The sequence below is a fragment of the Garra rufa genome, chromosome 13 (assembly GCF_049309525.1).
Source record: "Garra rufa chromosome 13, GarRuf1.0, whole genome shotgun sequence".
Classification (NCBI taxonomy): Eukaryota; Metazoa; Chordata; class Actinopteri; order Cypriniformes; family Cyprinidae; genus Garra; species Garra rufa.
Window position 1 is genome coordinate 43,132,524 of NC_133373.1, and position 17,207 is coordinate 43,149,730.

General features: G+C 43.2%; 1 protein-coding gene and 1 pseudogene across 1 annotated transcript; both read right to left on the reverse strand.

Annotated features, from left to right (window-relative positions):
• Positions 1–10,531: 10,531 nt before the first annotated feature.
• On the reverse strand, positions 10,532–11,543 carry LOC141283751 (trace amine-associated receptor 4-like; annotated as a pseudogene).
• A 3,920-nt stretch (positions 11,544–15,463) lies between these two features.
• LOC141283818 (trace amine-associated receptor 4-like) lies at positions 15,464–17,207 on the reverse strand. Its single transcript, XM_073817141.1, has 2 exons — positions 17,192–17,207; positions 15,464–16,485 (listed from the first exon to the last, which is right to left on the reverse strand). The coding sequence occupies exon 2, from the start codon at positions 16,478–16,480 to the stop codon at positions 15,464–15,466; it is 1,017 nt and encodes a 338-aa protein (XP_073673242.1). The 5' UTR covers positions 16,481–16,485; positions 17,192–17,207.

The following is a 17,207-nucleotide window of genomic DNA, read 5'->3' on the forward strand; positions in this document are numbered from 1 at the left end:
CACGTCTGTTCCAGATGCTGAAATAAATTCCTTTGTAACTTTAAAAAGGCAGTAAACTATCAAGCAAAGTATAAATAGATTAATTTAGCAGACTGTAGTTCGGTAAACACCAATATTAAAAAAAAAAAGGAAACACATAGAACATGCCCATCTAGTTTGACTCCCTAAATGGACTCAGAGCAGCTCAGATATGTTCATATATACTCTCAGATTTTGAGCTTACCCTCCCTACATCTGTCACTGTTACCCATAGCTACAAACACAACATGAACATAGCAATAGAATTTGTATAAGTGAGGTGGTGGTTGTGTCTTAAATAATAAGAAAGCTGACTATAGTAAATGTCTAAATAACAGTTAAATGTGAATAACTGCCAAAGCTGGGATTTTTTTGGCCTTTAGAAACAGTATTTTTTTATCAATATTGGGGGGGGGGGGGGCTTTTGTGTTTTGCTCCATGCCGTGTCTGGTAAAAATTCAACTTGCCACCTCATATATTTATATGATTTAAAGAGGCCACTGTATGCCCATTCTCCACAAGTTGGTATGATTCTTTAGGGCAGGGGTGTCAAACTCCGGTCCTGGAGGGTCGCAGCCCTGCAGAGTTTAGATGCAACTCTAATTAAACACACCTGATCCAACTAATCAAGTCCTTCAGGCTAAATTGAAAACTGCATAGTATGGCTGTGTCCAAATTCAGGGTCTGCATCCTCCTTAGGATCCTTCCTACCAGGTTGAAGGAGGAGGGGTCCTCCGAAGACCGCAAAACCTGGAAGTAGGTGTCAGTGAATTTGGACAGCCTACACTTCTTTCAGTTCCCTCCCTTCCCCGTTGCTCATATCCTGTCGCCTAGCAACCGTGACAGCGCTAAGCAAGAAGTAAGGTTATCTGTACTGCACAAAACAAAATAACTACTCTTTCATCCCTAAAAGCGTTAAAAACATCTTCAATCACTAACAAGAAATTAGCTGTGTGTAAGGGGATATTCACACAGGCAGTAAGAAAGAAGCTAGTTTACGAAAGTGATGTTTTTTAACATATAAACATACAAATGTAAAAAAAAAAAAAAGCTTAACGCTTAAACCAAAGGCCTAACTAGACAACCGCTGTAAAAAAAATATTTTTTGAAATGCCAGTTTTTTTTAAACTTCCATCATTACTACCGCTTGCTTCGTCCACCATTATTTGAAAATTCTGGAAGCGCTCTGCCGAAAGGAATTGTGGGATAGGTAGGACGGGAAAGGATCCACCAGACCCATCCTTCAAATTCGGGGAAAAGGAGGACGTATTTGTGGGCCGCATTTGAAGGATCCTATGAATTTGGACAGCCTTCGTAGCGGCGCTGTGACGTAACATCCTTCAAATGAGTCCTCCGAAGGATGTAGACCCTGAATTTGGACACAGCATATGTGTGTAGGAGCAGGTTTGGAACAAAACTCTGCAGAGGTTGACACCCCTGCTTTAGTGTCTACGTGAAATGTCTGTAACATAGCTTGGTTAAAATTCCTTGTGGTTGCATAAACAACACCATTTTATCTGGTCTAAAACACTGTTCACAGTGACCCATTCCGGTGCATGTTTCTTTATATGATAATGAGCTACTGCTTACCCCACCCCACTCTTTCGTGGGGCGTGTCAAAACAAGACACTTGAATAGCCGCCTTGGACTCCGTATAGAGTGTTGTTTTACGATACGTCATCAATTGGCCATATTGCCGGCACTGAACGTAAACAATGCCACTGAACCAAACGAACATATTTTGCTAATTTTTGCTGCTGAAAACGGTCAATTATTGTCATGTTTTGGCCTGTACTAATCGGTCAGACTGGGAAAAACATTTAGAGTACTTCAGACTACCAAAAGTTATAACAAATCAAGGAGAAGAGTGCAAAAAAACTGAGGAAAAAAGGAACCAGAATTTCCAGGGCAAGAATCTTGACAACATTTGTGTTTGTTCTTATCATTTCCAGTCAGCTAGATGAAATATTAGGCTAATATCTTCATACTGCTTGTACACATCTTCACCATCTATTAACTTTAGCTTGTCAAAATATTGTGCCCTTTCCTGCTTACTAAGTCGTTCTCTATATGCAGCTTCCACATGTTGTTTCTGTGGTTTATACAGCATAAAGTAGCAGAATAACTTATTCAGTATTACATTAATTGTGCAATCCATGCTGTTGTTTATATCTGAGTATTGCCAATATGGCCACGTATCCGGTTAACTGACCAAATTGTGATGTAAGTGCAAGCCCTCTCAGGCTCAGAGGGAGTCTTACTCTAATAGCTAGCTATCTATGTAGAAAGCGGTTGCAAATTGAAACAGCTCATTGGATGACACAGTTTCAGACTCAGACAGCCTATAACAAACTGGTTGTGTTTTCTTTTTAGGTTTTCTGAGCTGTAAAATAAAGTTTATCATTTCATAAACCTTTCTGTTTTTGTGAAAAGCTATATCTAAACTGTAAATCATGTTTTTATAGTCATTTTACAGTTTAGTAAGTTGCATAAACATTGCCCTACCCCATTCATACAGTGTTAATCTTATTTGTGCAGGTCTTAAAAAAGCTTAAATTTGATTTTTAAAATCCTGCAGATAATGAAGAAAACATTTCAAGACTGAAACCTGTAAGCAAATGCTGTTTTCAGTCCTTAACAGTGACTGTGAAACATTATTGTTAAGGATTAATGGATTGATCAGAAAATAATAAACACATTCAATGTAAAAAATAAAATAAAAAAATCAATAGATTAAGCAATCATAAAAATAACTGTTTATTACAGCCCCTTTTTCTTTTCTTTTTTTAATCTCTCAGTGTCAAAAACTCATTTCAAAACCACTTGGTTACTGATTTTTCTGGAACTCTAAATGCACCAAAAAAGGCTGATAACAAAAACACATTAAGCAAACGTTTTTAATTTTTTTTAAATATTATTATATTATATTATATTGTATAAAGGTTCAACAAACTATTCCATTTTGGAAAAGAGAGATTTTTCTGACTAACATTTCATATGTTTGGCTTCAAAGGGTTAAGGTTTATATTTAGCCATGTTGTACAAATTACTAAAAAAAAGTGAATTGGTATAGAAGTAGAATTACAGAGGGGAAAAACTAAAACTGTGATGACTGAAGTAAGTGATAAGTTTGGGGTGTTTTATTTATGTAAATGTCATCGTGTTTGAATCCTTGTTGCCACAGATATAAGATGAAATAAATCTTAAATGCACTTTGAAAACAAGGGTAGAAAAAAACCATAGATCAAGGGGTTATAGGTGGAGTTTAAATATGCAAACCAAATCACAGCATCAAAAACAACAGCAGGGGTAAAGAAATTGAAAAAAGGGTCAAGAGCATTAACAGTCTTCAGTTATATGATTCAGTCCTGAAATTATTTTTTACATTTAAATGAGTGATAAAATGTAAGCATATACTAGAAAAATCAGGACAGATGCAAAAATTATTATTTCGATAATGTCAAATGGTTGCACTCAGTGATCTACTGCCACTAGATTTTTCCAATCAAGGAGTCTAAACTCCCCGGATGAAAATCTGAGTGAAAACCCGCGCCAAGAAACTCCGTCACAACAAGCATCGGCATGTTTACATCCTGCCAGGATGGCATCTAGCATTTCTTTTTAGTCGTTTCTGTAGCTGTGGTCTACTAAACGTCTCAAAGGCATCAGTGGAGAGAACAAAGACGCAGGTCTTTAGGAAGTTTTTAGGATGTCCAAAGGCATCTTCCTATTCTTTTCTCTTGGAAAGCAGTGAAGACTTACATTGCTTCTTTTGGTGCCCATCGACTAAAAATTACAAACCAGTAACCGGTAGCATCAGTAGCTCACCGAGTGCAAACATTTGATGTCAGCAAAAGTATTTTGCTAGTTTCAGCTCGACAAAGTTATAATTTTCACACCCTGCTCTATGTTGTTTAAATAGCAAACGCTTTTGTACCCATTTGTGCACCCATTGGTGCTGGTCTGAAAAAGAGGTGTGTTTGTTGTTTGCACATTGCTTTTTTGAGGCAACTGAAATAGATTATGCTGTTGAACAACTGAAACCTGGTCTAAAGTCAATGGCGCAATATTTTTTTGTTATTTAAAGAGAGCGTTAGTAATATGTGCCAATAGGCAGGTGCACAACACACATTCACTCTTGTTTATTACACACACAGGGATGTGCTGCAGCACACAAACATGCCAAATATTAAACATGAAAAGAAAATGCGTATATGTCATAATGGATAGGCAATTGCTTTCTTGTGCACGCTGTTTTTTCAGTTTCACTTTCGCTTTTAAAAACAATCACATTCAGCATGAAGGAGAGAGGATGGAAAGGGGGTGCACAGTAAGACGTTTTGGGGGGACACGGCCGGCGAATGCCCACTCTTGGAGCCCTGCTTCGTTCTTGCAAATTACGCCGGGTAAATAGCGAATCCGCCATGGCGCGAGTGCAACTGGCTCTTAAAAGGAAAGAAAGATGAAACTTAGGTTTGCCCTGTGTTTTGACCTTTTTTGGAGTTACTATTCTGGATTACTCTAATAAAGGACTGCATTGGATCCTTAACCTGTGTGTCTGAGCAGTATGTGACTGATGGTTTTTGACTATACAAAAACGCATTATGGCTGTCCCAAACTATCTCACTGTACCTGTTACATTTTTCATGTTATGTTTAATTATCATGAAGAATTGAACCATTTTGCATTAGGGGTGTTTTTTTTTTTTTAATTCTTTAATAGAATTTCTTGGTAACACAGCACAGTATAAATGTTTTGCCAAAAATATGTATCATTTAGTTACATCAAGAGTCAAATCAAATAAAAATAGCACATGAAATGTTACACAACAGCATGAATCAAACTACAAAATAAAAGACAAGAAAACATGAACATGAGACAAAACCCCAAAACAAATCCTAAACCTAACATTACATATCCCCCCTCTAAGAGCGGCTCCAGACGCCCAAACAAAACCCAAACACCAACAAGTCCAGGACGGTGGTGAAGCTGAAGAAAAACAGAGGGAGGAACGGAGGGCCAGGCCCATGCAGAGGAACAGGAATCGGGTCATGGTATGGAGCATGAAACAATGGGCAAGACCATGGCCATGGTGCAGTGGTAGACCTGGACCATGGGGCAATGGCGGACCTGGGCAGTGGAGCCATAGTGGACCTGGACAATGAAGCAGTGGCAAACAGTGGAACAATGGAGGACCTGAGCCGTGGAGCAGTGGCAGACAGTGGAACAATGGAGGTCCTGGGCCGTGGAGCAGTGGCAGACAGTGGAACAAAGGAGGACCTGGGCCATGGAGCAGTGGCAGGCCTGGATCATGGAGCAGAGGTGGGCCTGGTTTGTGAAGCACCAGAGGACCTGGGTCATGGAGCAGTGGCAGACAGTGGAACAATGGAGGAACTGAGCCATGGAGCTGTGGCAGACCATGGAACAGTGGAGGGTGTGGGGCATGGAAAAGTGGCAGACAGTAAAACAATGGAGGTCCTAGGCCGTGGAGCAGTGGCAAACAGTGGAACAATGGAGGACCTGAGCTGTGGAGCAGTAGCAGACAGTGGAACAATGGAGGACCTAGGCCATGGAGTAGTGGCAGGCCTGGATCATGAAGCTGAGGTCGGCCTGGTTTGTGAAGCACCAGAGGACCTGGGTCATGGAGCAGTGGCAGACAGTGGAACAATGGAGGACCTGAGCCATGGAGCAGTGGCAGACCATGGAACAGTGGAGGGCCTGGGGCATGGAAAAGAGGCACACAGTGGAGCAGTGCAAGCCAGGGTGGAGCAGGCAGAGCAGGAAGCCGTGGCGGAGCCGGCAGAGCAGGGACATGGGTCATGCAGGGAAAGGAAAGCAAGACACTAACAGCATGAATCAAACTACAAAATAAAAGACAAGAAAACATGAACATGAGACAAAACCCCAAAACAAATCCCAAACCTCACATTACATATTCCCCCTCTAAGGGCAGCTCCAGACGCCCAAACAAAACCCAAACACCAACAAGTCCAGGACGGTGGTGAAGCTGAGGAAAAACAGAGGGAGGAACCGGGGGCCAGGCCCATGCAGAGGAACAGGACTTGGGTCATGGTATGGAGCATGAAACAATGGGCAAGACCATGGCCATGGTGCAGTGGTAGACCTGGACCATGGGGCAATGGCGGACCTGGGCAATGGAGCCGTGGTGGACCTGGACAATGAAGCAGTGGAAGACAGGAGAACAATGGAGGACCTGGGCCATAGAGCAGTGGCAAACAGCGGAACAATGGAGGTCCTAGGCCGTGGAGCAGTGGCAGACAGTGGAACAATGGAGGTCCTGGGCCGTGGAGCAGTGGCAGACAGTGGACCGATGGAGGACCTGGGCCATGGAGCAGTGGCAGACTGTGGAACAATGGAGGTCCTGGGCCGTAGTGCAGTGGCAGACAGTGGAACAATGGAGGTCCTGGGCCGTGGAGCAGTGGCAGACAGTGGAACGATGGAGGACCTGGGCCATGGCGCAGTGGCAGACAGTGGACCGATGGAGGACCTGGGCCATGGAGCAGTTGCAGACAGTGGAACAATGGAGGTCCTGGGCCATGGAGCAGTGGCAGACAGTGGAACAATGGAGGTCCTGGGCCGTGGAGCAGTGGCACACAGTGGAACAATGGAGGTCCTGGGCCGTGGAGCAGTGGCAGACAGTGGAACAATGGAGGTCCTGGGCCGCGGAGCAGTGGCAGACAGTGGAACAATGGAGGTCCTGGGCCGTAGTGCAGTGGCAGACAGTGGAACAATGGAGGTCCTGGACCGTAGTGCAGTGGCAGACAGTGGAACAATGGAGGTCCTGGGCCGTGGAGCAGTGGCAGACAGTGGAACAATGGAGGTCCTGGGCCGTGGAGCAGTGGCAGACAGTGGAACAATGGAGGTCCTGGGCCGTGGAGCAGTGACAGACAGTGGAACGATGGAGGACCTGGGCCATGGCGCAGTGGCAGACAGTGGACCGATGGAGGACCTGGGCCATGGAGCAGTGGCAGACAGTGGAACAATGGAGGTCCTGGGCCATGGAGCAGTGGCAGACAGTGGAACAATGGAGGTCCTGGGCCGTGGAGCAGTGGCACACAGTGGAACAATGGAGGTCCTGGGCCGTGGAGCAGTGGCAGACAGTGGAACAATGGTGGTCCTGGGCTGCGGAGCAGTGGCAGACAGTGAAACAATGGAGGTCCTGGGCCATGGAGCAGTGGCAGACAGTGGAACAATGGAGGACCTAGGCCATGGAGTAGTGGCAGACAGTGGAACAATGGAGGACCTAGGCCATGGAGTAGTGGCAGACAGTGGAACAATGGAGGACCTGAGCCTTGGACCAGTGGCAGACCATGGAACAGTGGAGGGCCTGGGGCGTGGAAAAGGGGCAGACAGTGGAACAATGGAGGACCTGAGCCATGGAGCAGTGGCAGACAGTGGAACAATGGAGGTCCTGGGCCGTGGAGCAGTGGCAGACAGTGAAACAATGGAGGTCCTGGGCCATGGAGCAGTCACAAACAGTGGAACAATGTAGGTCCTAGGCCATGGAGCAGTGGCACACAGTGCAACAATGGAGGACCTAGGCCATGGAGCAGTGGCAGACAGTGGAACAATGGAGGACCTGAGCCATGGAGCAGTGGCAGATAGTGGAACAATGGAGGACCTGAGCCATGGAGCAGTGGCAGATAGTGGAACAATGGAGGTTCTAGGCCATGGAGCAGTGGCAGACAGTGGAACAATGGAGGACCTGAGCCATGGAGCAGTGGCAGATAGTGGAACAATGGAGGTTCTAGGCCATGGAGCAGTGGCAGACAGTGGAACAATGGAGGTCCTGGGCCACAGAGCAGTGGCAAACAGTTTAAAAATGGAGGTCCTGGGCCATGGAGAAGTGGCAGACAGTGGAACAATGGAGGATCTGAGCCATGGAGCAGTGGCAGACAGTGGAACAATGGAGGTACTGGGCCGTGGAGCAGTGGCAGACAGTAAAACAATGGAGGTCCTGCGCCATGGGGCAGTGGCAGACAGTGGAACAATCGAGGACCTAGGCCATGGAGCAGTGGCAGGCCTGGATCATGGAGCAGAGGTGGGCCTGGTTTGTGAAGCACCAGAGGACCTGGGTCATGAAGCAGTGGCAGACAGTTGAACAATGGAGGACCTGAGCCTTGGACCAGTGGCAGACCATGGAACAGTGGAGGGCCTGGGGCGTGGAAAAGTGGCAGACAGTGGAACAATGGAGAACCTGAGCCGTGGAGCAGTGGCAGACAGTGGAACAATGGAGGTCCTGGGCCGTGGAGCAGTGGCAGACAGTGGAACAATGGAGGTCCTAGGCCGTGGAGCAGTGGCAGACAGTGGAACAATTGAGGTCCTGGGCCGTGGAGCAGTGGCAGACAGTGGAACAATGGAGGTCCTGGGCCGCGGAGCAGTGGCAGACAGTGAAACAATGGAGGTCCTGGGCCATGGAGCAGTGGCAGACAGTGGAACAATGGAGGACGTAGGCCATGGAGTAGTGGCAGACAGTGGAACAATGGAGGACCTAGGCCATGGAGCAGTGGTAGGCCTGGATCATGGAGCAGAGGTGGGCTTGGTTTGTGAAGCACCAGAGGACCTGGGTCATGGAGCAGTGGCAGACAGTGGAACAATGGAGGACCTGAGCCTTGGACCAGTGGCAGACCATGGAACAGTGGAGGGCCTGGGGCGTGGAAAAGGGGCAGACAGTGGAACAATGGAGGACCTGAGCCATGAAGCAGTGGCAGACAGTGGAACAATGGAGGTCCTGGGCTGTGGAGCAGTGGCAGACAGTGAAACAATGGAGGTCCTGGGCCATGGGGCAGTGGCAGACAGTGGAACAATGGAGGACCTGAGCCTTGGAGCAGTGGCAGACCATGGAACAGTGGATGGCCTGGGGCATGGAAAAGTGGCAGACAGTGGAACAATGGAGGTCCTAGGCCGTGGAGCAGTGGCAAACAGTGGAACAATGGAGGACCTGAGACGTGGAGCAGTAGCAGACAGTGGAACAATGGAGGTCCTGGCCCATGGAGCAGTGGCAGACAGTGGAACAATGGAGGACCTAGGCCATGGAGCAGTGGCAGGCCTGGATCATGGAGCAGAGGTGGGCCTGGTTTGTGAAGCACCAGAGGACCTGGGTCATGGAGCAGTGGCAGACAGTGGAACAATGGAGGACTTGAGCCATGGAACAATGGCAGACAGTGGAACAATGGAGGTCCTGGGCCATGGAGCAGTGGCAGGCCTGGATCATGGAGCAGAGGTGGGCCTGGTTTGTGAAGCACCAGAGGACCTGGGTCATGGAGCAGTGGCAGACAGTGGAACAATGGAGGTCCTGGCCCATGGAGCAGTGGCAGACAGTGGAACAATGGAGGACCTAGGCCATGGAGCAGTGGCAGGCCTGGATCATGGAGCAGAGGTGGGCCTGGTTTGTGAAGCACCAGAGGACCTGGGTCATGGAGCAGTGGCAGACAGTGGAACAATGGAGGACCTGAGCCATGGAACAATGGCAGACAGTGGAACAATGGAGGACCTAGGCCATGGAGCAGTGGCAGGCCTGGATCATGGAGCAGAGGTGGGCCTGGTTTGTGAAGCACCAGATGACCTGGGTCATGGAGCAGTGGCAGACAGTGGAACAATGGAGGACCTGAGCCATGGAACAATAGCAGACATTGGAACAATGGAGGTCCTGGGCCATGGAGCAGTGGCAGACAGTGGAACAATGGAGGACCTGAGCCATGGAGCAGTGGCAGACCATGGAACAGTGGAGGTCCTGGGGCATGGAAAAGTGGCAGACAGTGGAGCAGTGCAAGCCAGGGTGGAGCAGGCAGAGCAGGGACATGGGTAGACCGCTTACTCGTGTGGCTGAAATGTCTGCCAATATAGAAATATAGAAGTTCGGCTCAGCAAGAAAAACAAGAGAGAATCTGTTCTATGCAAATAGAGTTTTATTCAGACTCAAACTGTCCTGAAGAACCATTTTATGAAAAATGTTTTTTTTTTCTCTCTCTCTCTTTTTTTATAGCTTAAAAGTTCTTATTCTGTATCTGTCAAAATATCCTTTCAGAGCCATTTCATTATTGATTTTTTTGGAGCTACACCATTTAACTACTACCATCAGCACACACTCAACAGGTACATGATATCTTTCTTAAAAACGTTTATACATTTTAACTTTCAAGGTGTAACTGTTTTTTCTCTTTTTAGCTTTTAATAATAAGATATACATCTGACCAGGTTGGTTAACTTGAAGATACTTCCTTTAATCATCTGGATCTTAATTAGGAAACAAACGAGTTTCATGTATTAAAAGCTATTTATAATGTTAATTTCAGAAAAATGCAGGCTATTTAGGTTGTTTTAGAATTGAAATATATTTTGAGCATAGTACAAACCCTGCATGCCTGCCCCTCTTTTTCATCAGATTACTAAAAAAAATTAAGATATATCCATATTTGCAAGATGATTTCAGCAAGAATTACATAAAAATACATTCTTATTATGATCCCTAAAGTAAGTGTGAGAGGAGTATTCATTCAAATATCAAGGGGTTAGAATGCTTGATGCCACATATATAAGTAGATATGAGAATCTTAAAGGCCTTTTGAAAACAAGGATAGAAAAATCCATAAATCAAGGGGTTACAAGTCGAGTTTAAATATGCAAACCAAAACAAAGCATCAAAAACATCACCAGGAGTCACATAATTAAGGAAAGGGTAAATGATAGTTGCTGTGAAAATAGGCAGCCAGCAGAACAAATAAACTCCCATGATAATGGCCAGAGTTTTAGCTGCTTTTCTCTCTCTATGAGTAGAGCTTTGGCTCTTCAACCCTGCAGTCACTCTTTTTGACATAACCTTCGTATGTTTTTGAGCAACATGGAAGATTTTTATATACAGGGAGCTCATGATCATCCCAGGAAGGAAAAATGTGAGAAGTGGACATATGATACTCCACTTTTTGTTAAAAAACAAAACACATCTTCCCACACAGTAAGTCTGCAATATTAGCATCTCAAGTTCAATTGCACTTATCCCTGAAAACACAACAGAGAAACTGTACAGAAATGAAAACAGCCATATTAAGGTATTAAATACAATCACACTGTTGTTTCTGACCCTCATTCTGTATCTTAGAGGGTCACAAATGGCCCAGTACCTGTCAACAGATATTAAACTGAGATGCAGTATGGATGAGATACTAAAGCTCATGTCTAAACTAGAATGAACTTTACACAAAAAAATCTCCCAGATACCAGCAGCCTTCAACAGATCGCACCATGCTGTACGGCATGACCAGAGAGCCCAGCAGACAGTCACTGGCAGCCAGAGAGCGAACGATCAGATGAGTTGGAGTCTGAAGCTGTTTGAAGTGAGAGATGGAGATGATGATCAGCAGGTTCCCAAAAACTGTTGTGAGGATCATCAGCACTATTAAAACATAAATCGCCACTTTAACAACAGCAAGACGATGCAATTTTGGACAGGAGTTTGGCCTGAGCGGATAGCAGAGGAACATATTCTCAGTCTTATTTGAAGTCATTATGGATGATCCAGATACTGAAATGATTTTCTCTGTAAAAAGGTTGTCAATTAAAAACATTAATTTAGTAAAGATAAATATAAATACATAGTACATGCCGATCCATTTTTACTCCCTAAATGGACTAAGAGCAGCTCAGATGCATACAGCCTTATATTTGAAGTTACCCTCCTACATCTGTCACTGTTACTCATAGTTACAAAAACAACATAGACTCTGGAGATTAAAATGAAAAAAAAAAAAAACCATCTGTTCTTCATCTGTAAAGTGAAAATTTATAAATATTATAAGATATCATTTTCAGGGCCCTCTGGTCATCAACAATTATTATTATTTATTATACAATTATTAAAAAGTACAATACTAGCAGCTAGGGATGCACAGGCCTTATACTGTAAGTAATGGCTGATAACCAATAAATAGACAATATGAAAAATCTGTCATTTTTACACTATACTAAAAAAATAAAATCCATAATAATAAAAACTAAATGCTAATGCTAACTAATTTGCTATTAGTGTTTTTAAAGACTAACTTTAAAGGGTTAGTTCACCCAAAAATGAAAATGAGCCCACTATTTACTCACCCTCAGGCATCTTAGGTGTATATGACTAGGATGCCTGAGACAAATCCAATCTGAGTTATATTAAAAATTATCCTGGCCCTTCCAAGCTTTATAATGGCATGGGCAGGTGCTTCTTTTAATCAGTCCAAAACAAGTTCAATAAAGTGTATCAATCCATAATAAATAGTGCTCCACACGGCTACGAGGAGTAAATAAAGCCCTCCTGTTACGAATTGATGAGTTTTGTAAGAAAAATATCCATATTTAAAATGTAATAATCACTTGAAGCTAGCTAGCACAAACTGGTCGTACACAGAAGCCTTTCTAGGCGGATGACATAAGAATAAATAATGAGCTAATTTACATTTTTGGGTAAACTAACCCTTAAGTGAGCATTAGATACACTATGAGAGTAGTGAAAAACTTTATTTCAAGTGGTCATGAACTGAGAAATCAAATTTCCCATATTTTTTGACATATCAAGTCAATGAACTACAAAAATTTAGCGTCAGCATCAGTTCTAGAAGGTCACATTAGTCAAGCTAGCATCAGCTGACTTTCAGCTGATCCACGTCTACCTATAGGGATGCGCCACCTATTACAGCACTTCTATATAAGGTCCTTCAGTATTATCACCAGCTTTGTTGGTCAAATACTTATTTCACTCATTAAAATGCAAAACAATTCATTACTTTTTAAAATGTTTATTTTCTGGATTTTTTTGTTGTTATTCTGTCTCTCACTGTTCAAATAAACCTACCATTCAAATTATAGACTGATAATTTCTTTGTCAGTGGCCAAACGTTCAAAATCAACAGGTGTACAAATAATATTTTTCCCCACTGCAGTTTTATCTCTTGACTATTTAGTGCTTAATCATTTGAGCCCTATTTTATCAACAGTGTTTATGCACAGATGTGTGTGCAATATTGTTACGCCAGGCCAGCAGAGGAAGCCCTTAACCAGTACAGACTGTTACTGCTCCCTCTGCTGCTTTTCTGGTTACTTCCTGTTTGGCAGCCATATAAAGAGGGCCATGCCAAACAGGAGGTTGCGAAGTATTGTTTTGCTCCTGCGAACTCTACCAAGCATTTTCCCTGGTTTCCTAGTTTCCGTGTTTCATAGTTTCTTAGTTTTATCGCCATTTTCTGGTTCTGTTTCAAGTCTTAGGCTGTATCCGAAATCGCCCCCTATACCCTCAATTAGTGCACTATTTGAGGGGACAGCCATTTTAATTGGTGTTCAAAACCATAATGGACATTCCCGAGTGCACTCATTCAATCCCACAATGCACCGCAAAAACAAGTGTACAACCGATGTATGCTCAACAGCTAGAGAGAACCCATAATGCACTGAGAGAGTCGCGCTGACTGAATTCCCGCGTCTCGCCAGACGATGGCGCCCGCAGCGGAATCATCCATCCGTTCATTTTACAACGTGCTGGTCCATGGCGTACAACACAGGTACCAATTCGTTGTAAATTAATTATTATTATTTTTTTAACCAGGGTTTATACGTAAATTCCTTGACATAGTTCAAGATAAATCCTTTAATCTTACTACACGAACTGTCCGTTTTAAATGATTGTTAAACAGTTTGCAATACTATGCAAAAGCGGCAGTCCTTCCGGTGCACTTAGTGTCCGAATTCACTCACTCGTTTCCATTCACTCCTTCAAGTGAACTGTACGAGTGGACTAATGTAGGGAATAGTGAATGAGGGTATAGGGGGCGATTTCGGATACAGCCCTAGTCTTAGTCATAGTTTTGCCTTTTTTCTTTGTTTTGTTTTCATTTGTTACTTTGGACTGCCCTCTTGGATTTGGACCCTCGCCCGCTCATAGGATTATGCTTTTGTCTTGCCCTGGATGTTCCTGTTTTGCCGGTGTTTGACCCTGCCTGTTTACCACGATCTGTCAATAAAGCTGGCGTTTGGATCCTCATCTCCATCATCCTTTATAACAAATATGTGCATAAAAGGAAAAGAAAGGAGGTGACGTGAGGCCAAGTATGGTGACCCATACTAGGAATTTGTGCTCCGCATTTAACCCATCCAAGTGCACACACACACACCGTGAACACACACACGGAGCCCGGGGAGCAGTTGGGGGTTCGGTGCCTTGACTCACCTGATTACCTGGTATTGAGGGTGGAGAGAGTGCTGTACATTCACTCCCCCCACCTACAATCCCTGCCAGACCTGACACTCGAACCCGCAACCTTTGGGTTACAAGTCCGACTCTCTAACCATTAGGCCACGGCTGCCCCCATAAGAACAAACTTTTACACAAAGTGTGGGATATATCAACTTATACTTAGGAATGTGTGTAAATATAAGCGCAACTATAAGCATACTTACAAATAAGCATACTTACGCAGAGATTTTAATGGTAGAATGGTGGTACTATAAAAAGAAAGTGCTACTGAGTGTTTTCCCTTGTCCTTTAATTGCAAATACTTAGTTAATAATTTCATAGTTCAAGCCGCACATTTGCATAATTGGTGTGAAAAGCTATAGAAGCCAGGTGGGAGGTCACTTGAAATGTGATAGAGAATGTGTTTTCAAAGAGCATGCTGATCTGTTTATTGTGAGGACAGAATGGCTTCTCAGTCTGTACCACCTTCTTTGCCATGATTTGGATGAGGACATATACGTTCATGTGATTTATAAAGGGAGGTGTTGTCACCATATATGGTTAATGGAGGCATTTTTAAATGCAAATGACCATGAATGTAAATGAGCATGGTGCTTAAGAACACATGGGATTTATCAACAATGATCACTTACTGGTGTGTGTAAGAACTGTGTGGGCACGTTTGATAAATATGTATTTTTTTTTTACTATTTTTTTGTACACACATTCTAAATTTAATTTGTAGGACAAAATATAGAACAGGATGATTTCCACTGGATGTTAATAAATGAAGCCCAGGATTCTAACTGGGTGACTTAAACTCCCAAAAAGTGAATGTTTTGCTAAAGGGAGACCATTTAATCTAAACCCAATATGTTGTGATTAAAAAGGTTTTATTGAAAATGCTAATTTTACAGAAATGCATGCTATATAGATTGTTTTATTACAAATAAATATATGTATCTAAACATAGTACAGATTTCTGCAATTTCTCTGAAAATGTCTATATGCTTTTTAAATATTGATTTTTGCACCTGTATGTTAAATGTCCCAGCTGCTCTCTTCACATTACTAAATATTTAAAGATTGCACCGTAAGATAACAGAATACATTTGCAAAATGATTTCAGCATATCATATAACTAGCAAGTAATTTAAATGCATAAAAAAAAACCTTTGTTGTGATGCGATTGTGATTGTGAAATAAGTATGAGTGCCGTAGTCATTCTAATGCCAAGGTGTTTGAATCTTTGACACAACAGACATAAGTGGATATAAGGATCTTAAATGCATTCTGAAAACAAGGGTAGAAAAATCCATAAATTAATGGATTACAAGTGGAGTTAAGGTATGCAAACCAAACCAAAGCATCAAAAACATCACCTGGGGTCAAAAAATTGAAAAAGGGGCCAAGAGTAGTAACAGTAAAATACGGCAGCCAGCAGAACAAAAAAACACCCATGACAATGGCCAGAGTTTTAGCTGCTTTTCTCTCTCTGTGAGCAGAGCTTTGGCTTTTCAACCCTCCAGTCACTCTTTCTGACATAACCTTTGCATGTTTTCGTGCAACATGGAAGATTTTTATATACAGAGAACTCATGATCGTCCCAGGAAGGAAAAAAGTGAGAATTGGACATATAAGACCCCATTCCTTGTTAAAAAACAAAACACAACTTCCCACACAATGAGCCTGCATTATAAGCATCTCAAGTCCAACTGCATTTATCCCTGAAAACACAACAGAGAAGCTGTACACAAATGAAAACAGCCATATGAAGGTAGTAAATACAGTAACAGTGTTGTTTGTGACCCTAAATCTGTATCTCAGAGGGTCACAAATGGCCCAGTACCTGTCAACAGATATTAAACTGAGGTGCAGCAATGAAGAGATACAGAAGGTCATGTCCAGACTAGAATGTACTTTACACACAAAATCTCCCAGATACCAGCAGCCTTCAACAGATCGCACCATGCTGTACGGCATGACCAAAGAGCCCAGCAGACAGTCACTGGCAGCCAGAGAGCGAACGATCAGATGAGTTGGAGACTGAAGCTGTTTAAAATGAGAGATGGAGATGATGATCAGCAGGTTCCCAAAAACTGTTGTGAGGATCATCAGCACCAAGAATGCATACATCGCCACTTTAACCACAACATAACGCTGTATTTTCAGACAGGAGTCTGCCCGAAGTGGATAGCAGAGAAAAACAATCTGAGTGTCAGTTTCATTTGAAGACATCACGTCTGCTCCAGATGCTGAGATAAATTCCTTTGCAACTGTAAAAAGGCAGTTAACTATAAAACAAAGTATAAACAGAATAATTTTGTAAATTATAGTTTGGTTAAAAACAATTTCCAAAGAAAGGTGAACATATATATAGTACATGCCCATCTAGTTTCACTTCCTAAATGGACTCAGAGCAGCTCAGATTTGTTCATATATACTCTCAGATTTGAGGTGACCCTCCCCACAACTGTCACTTTTACCCATAGTAAACACAACAAGACCTCAGGAGATTAAAATGAGAAAATTCATACTTCAGCTGTGTCCTGATCTGAAGATCATTGGATGGGTTAGAGACTACAGATGTGCGAGTCTAGTTGCCTAGATGGTCAAGCTCCTACTAGTCAACACTGAAAACAACAGTCAATGATTTTATCATTTACATTACCATCATTTTAACGTTACATTTAAAATATTATAAAGTGCACATATTATGCAAAATCCACTTTTACATGGTGTTTAGACATAAATGTGTGTTGTAAGTGTGTGAACACAACTATAACACAATCACAATAATAAAAATCCACCCATTCCTTAGTTTTTAATCCCCATTAAACCAAATCAGCCTCACTAGGCATGCCGTTTTGATTCTCTAAGCAATGTGACATCCCACTGCTTAGGCCCCACCCACAGCAGCTGAGTGACAGTCCTGCATTGCCATACCACCCTCAACGAGTTTTTC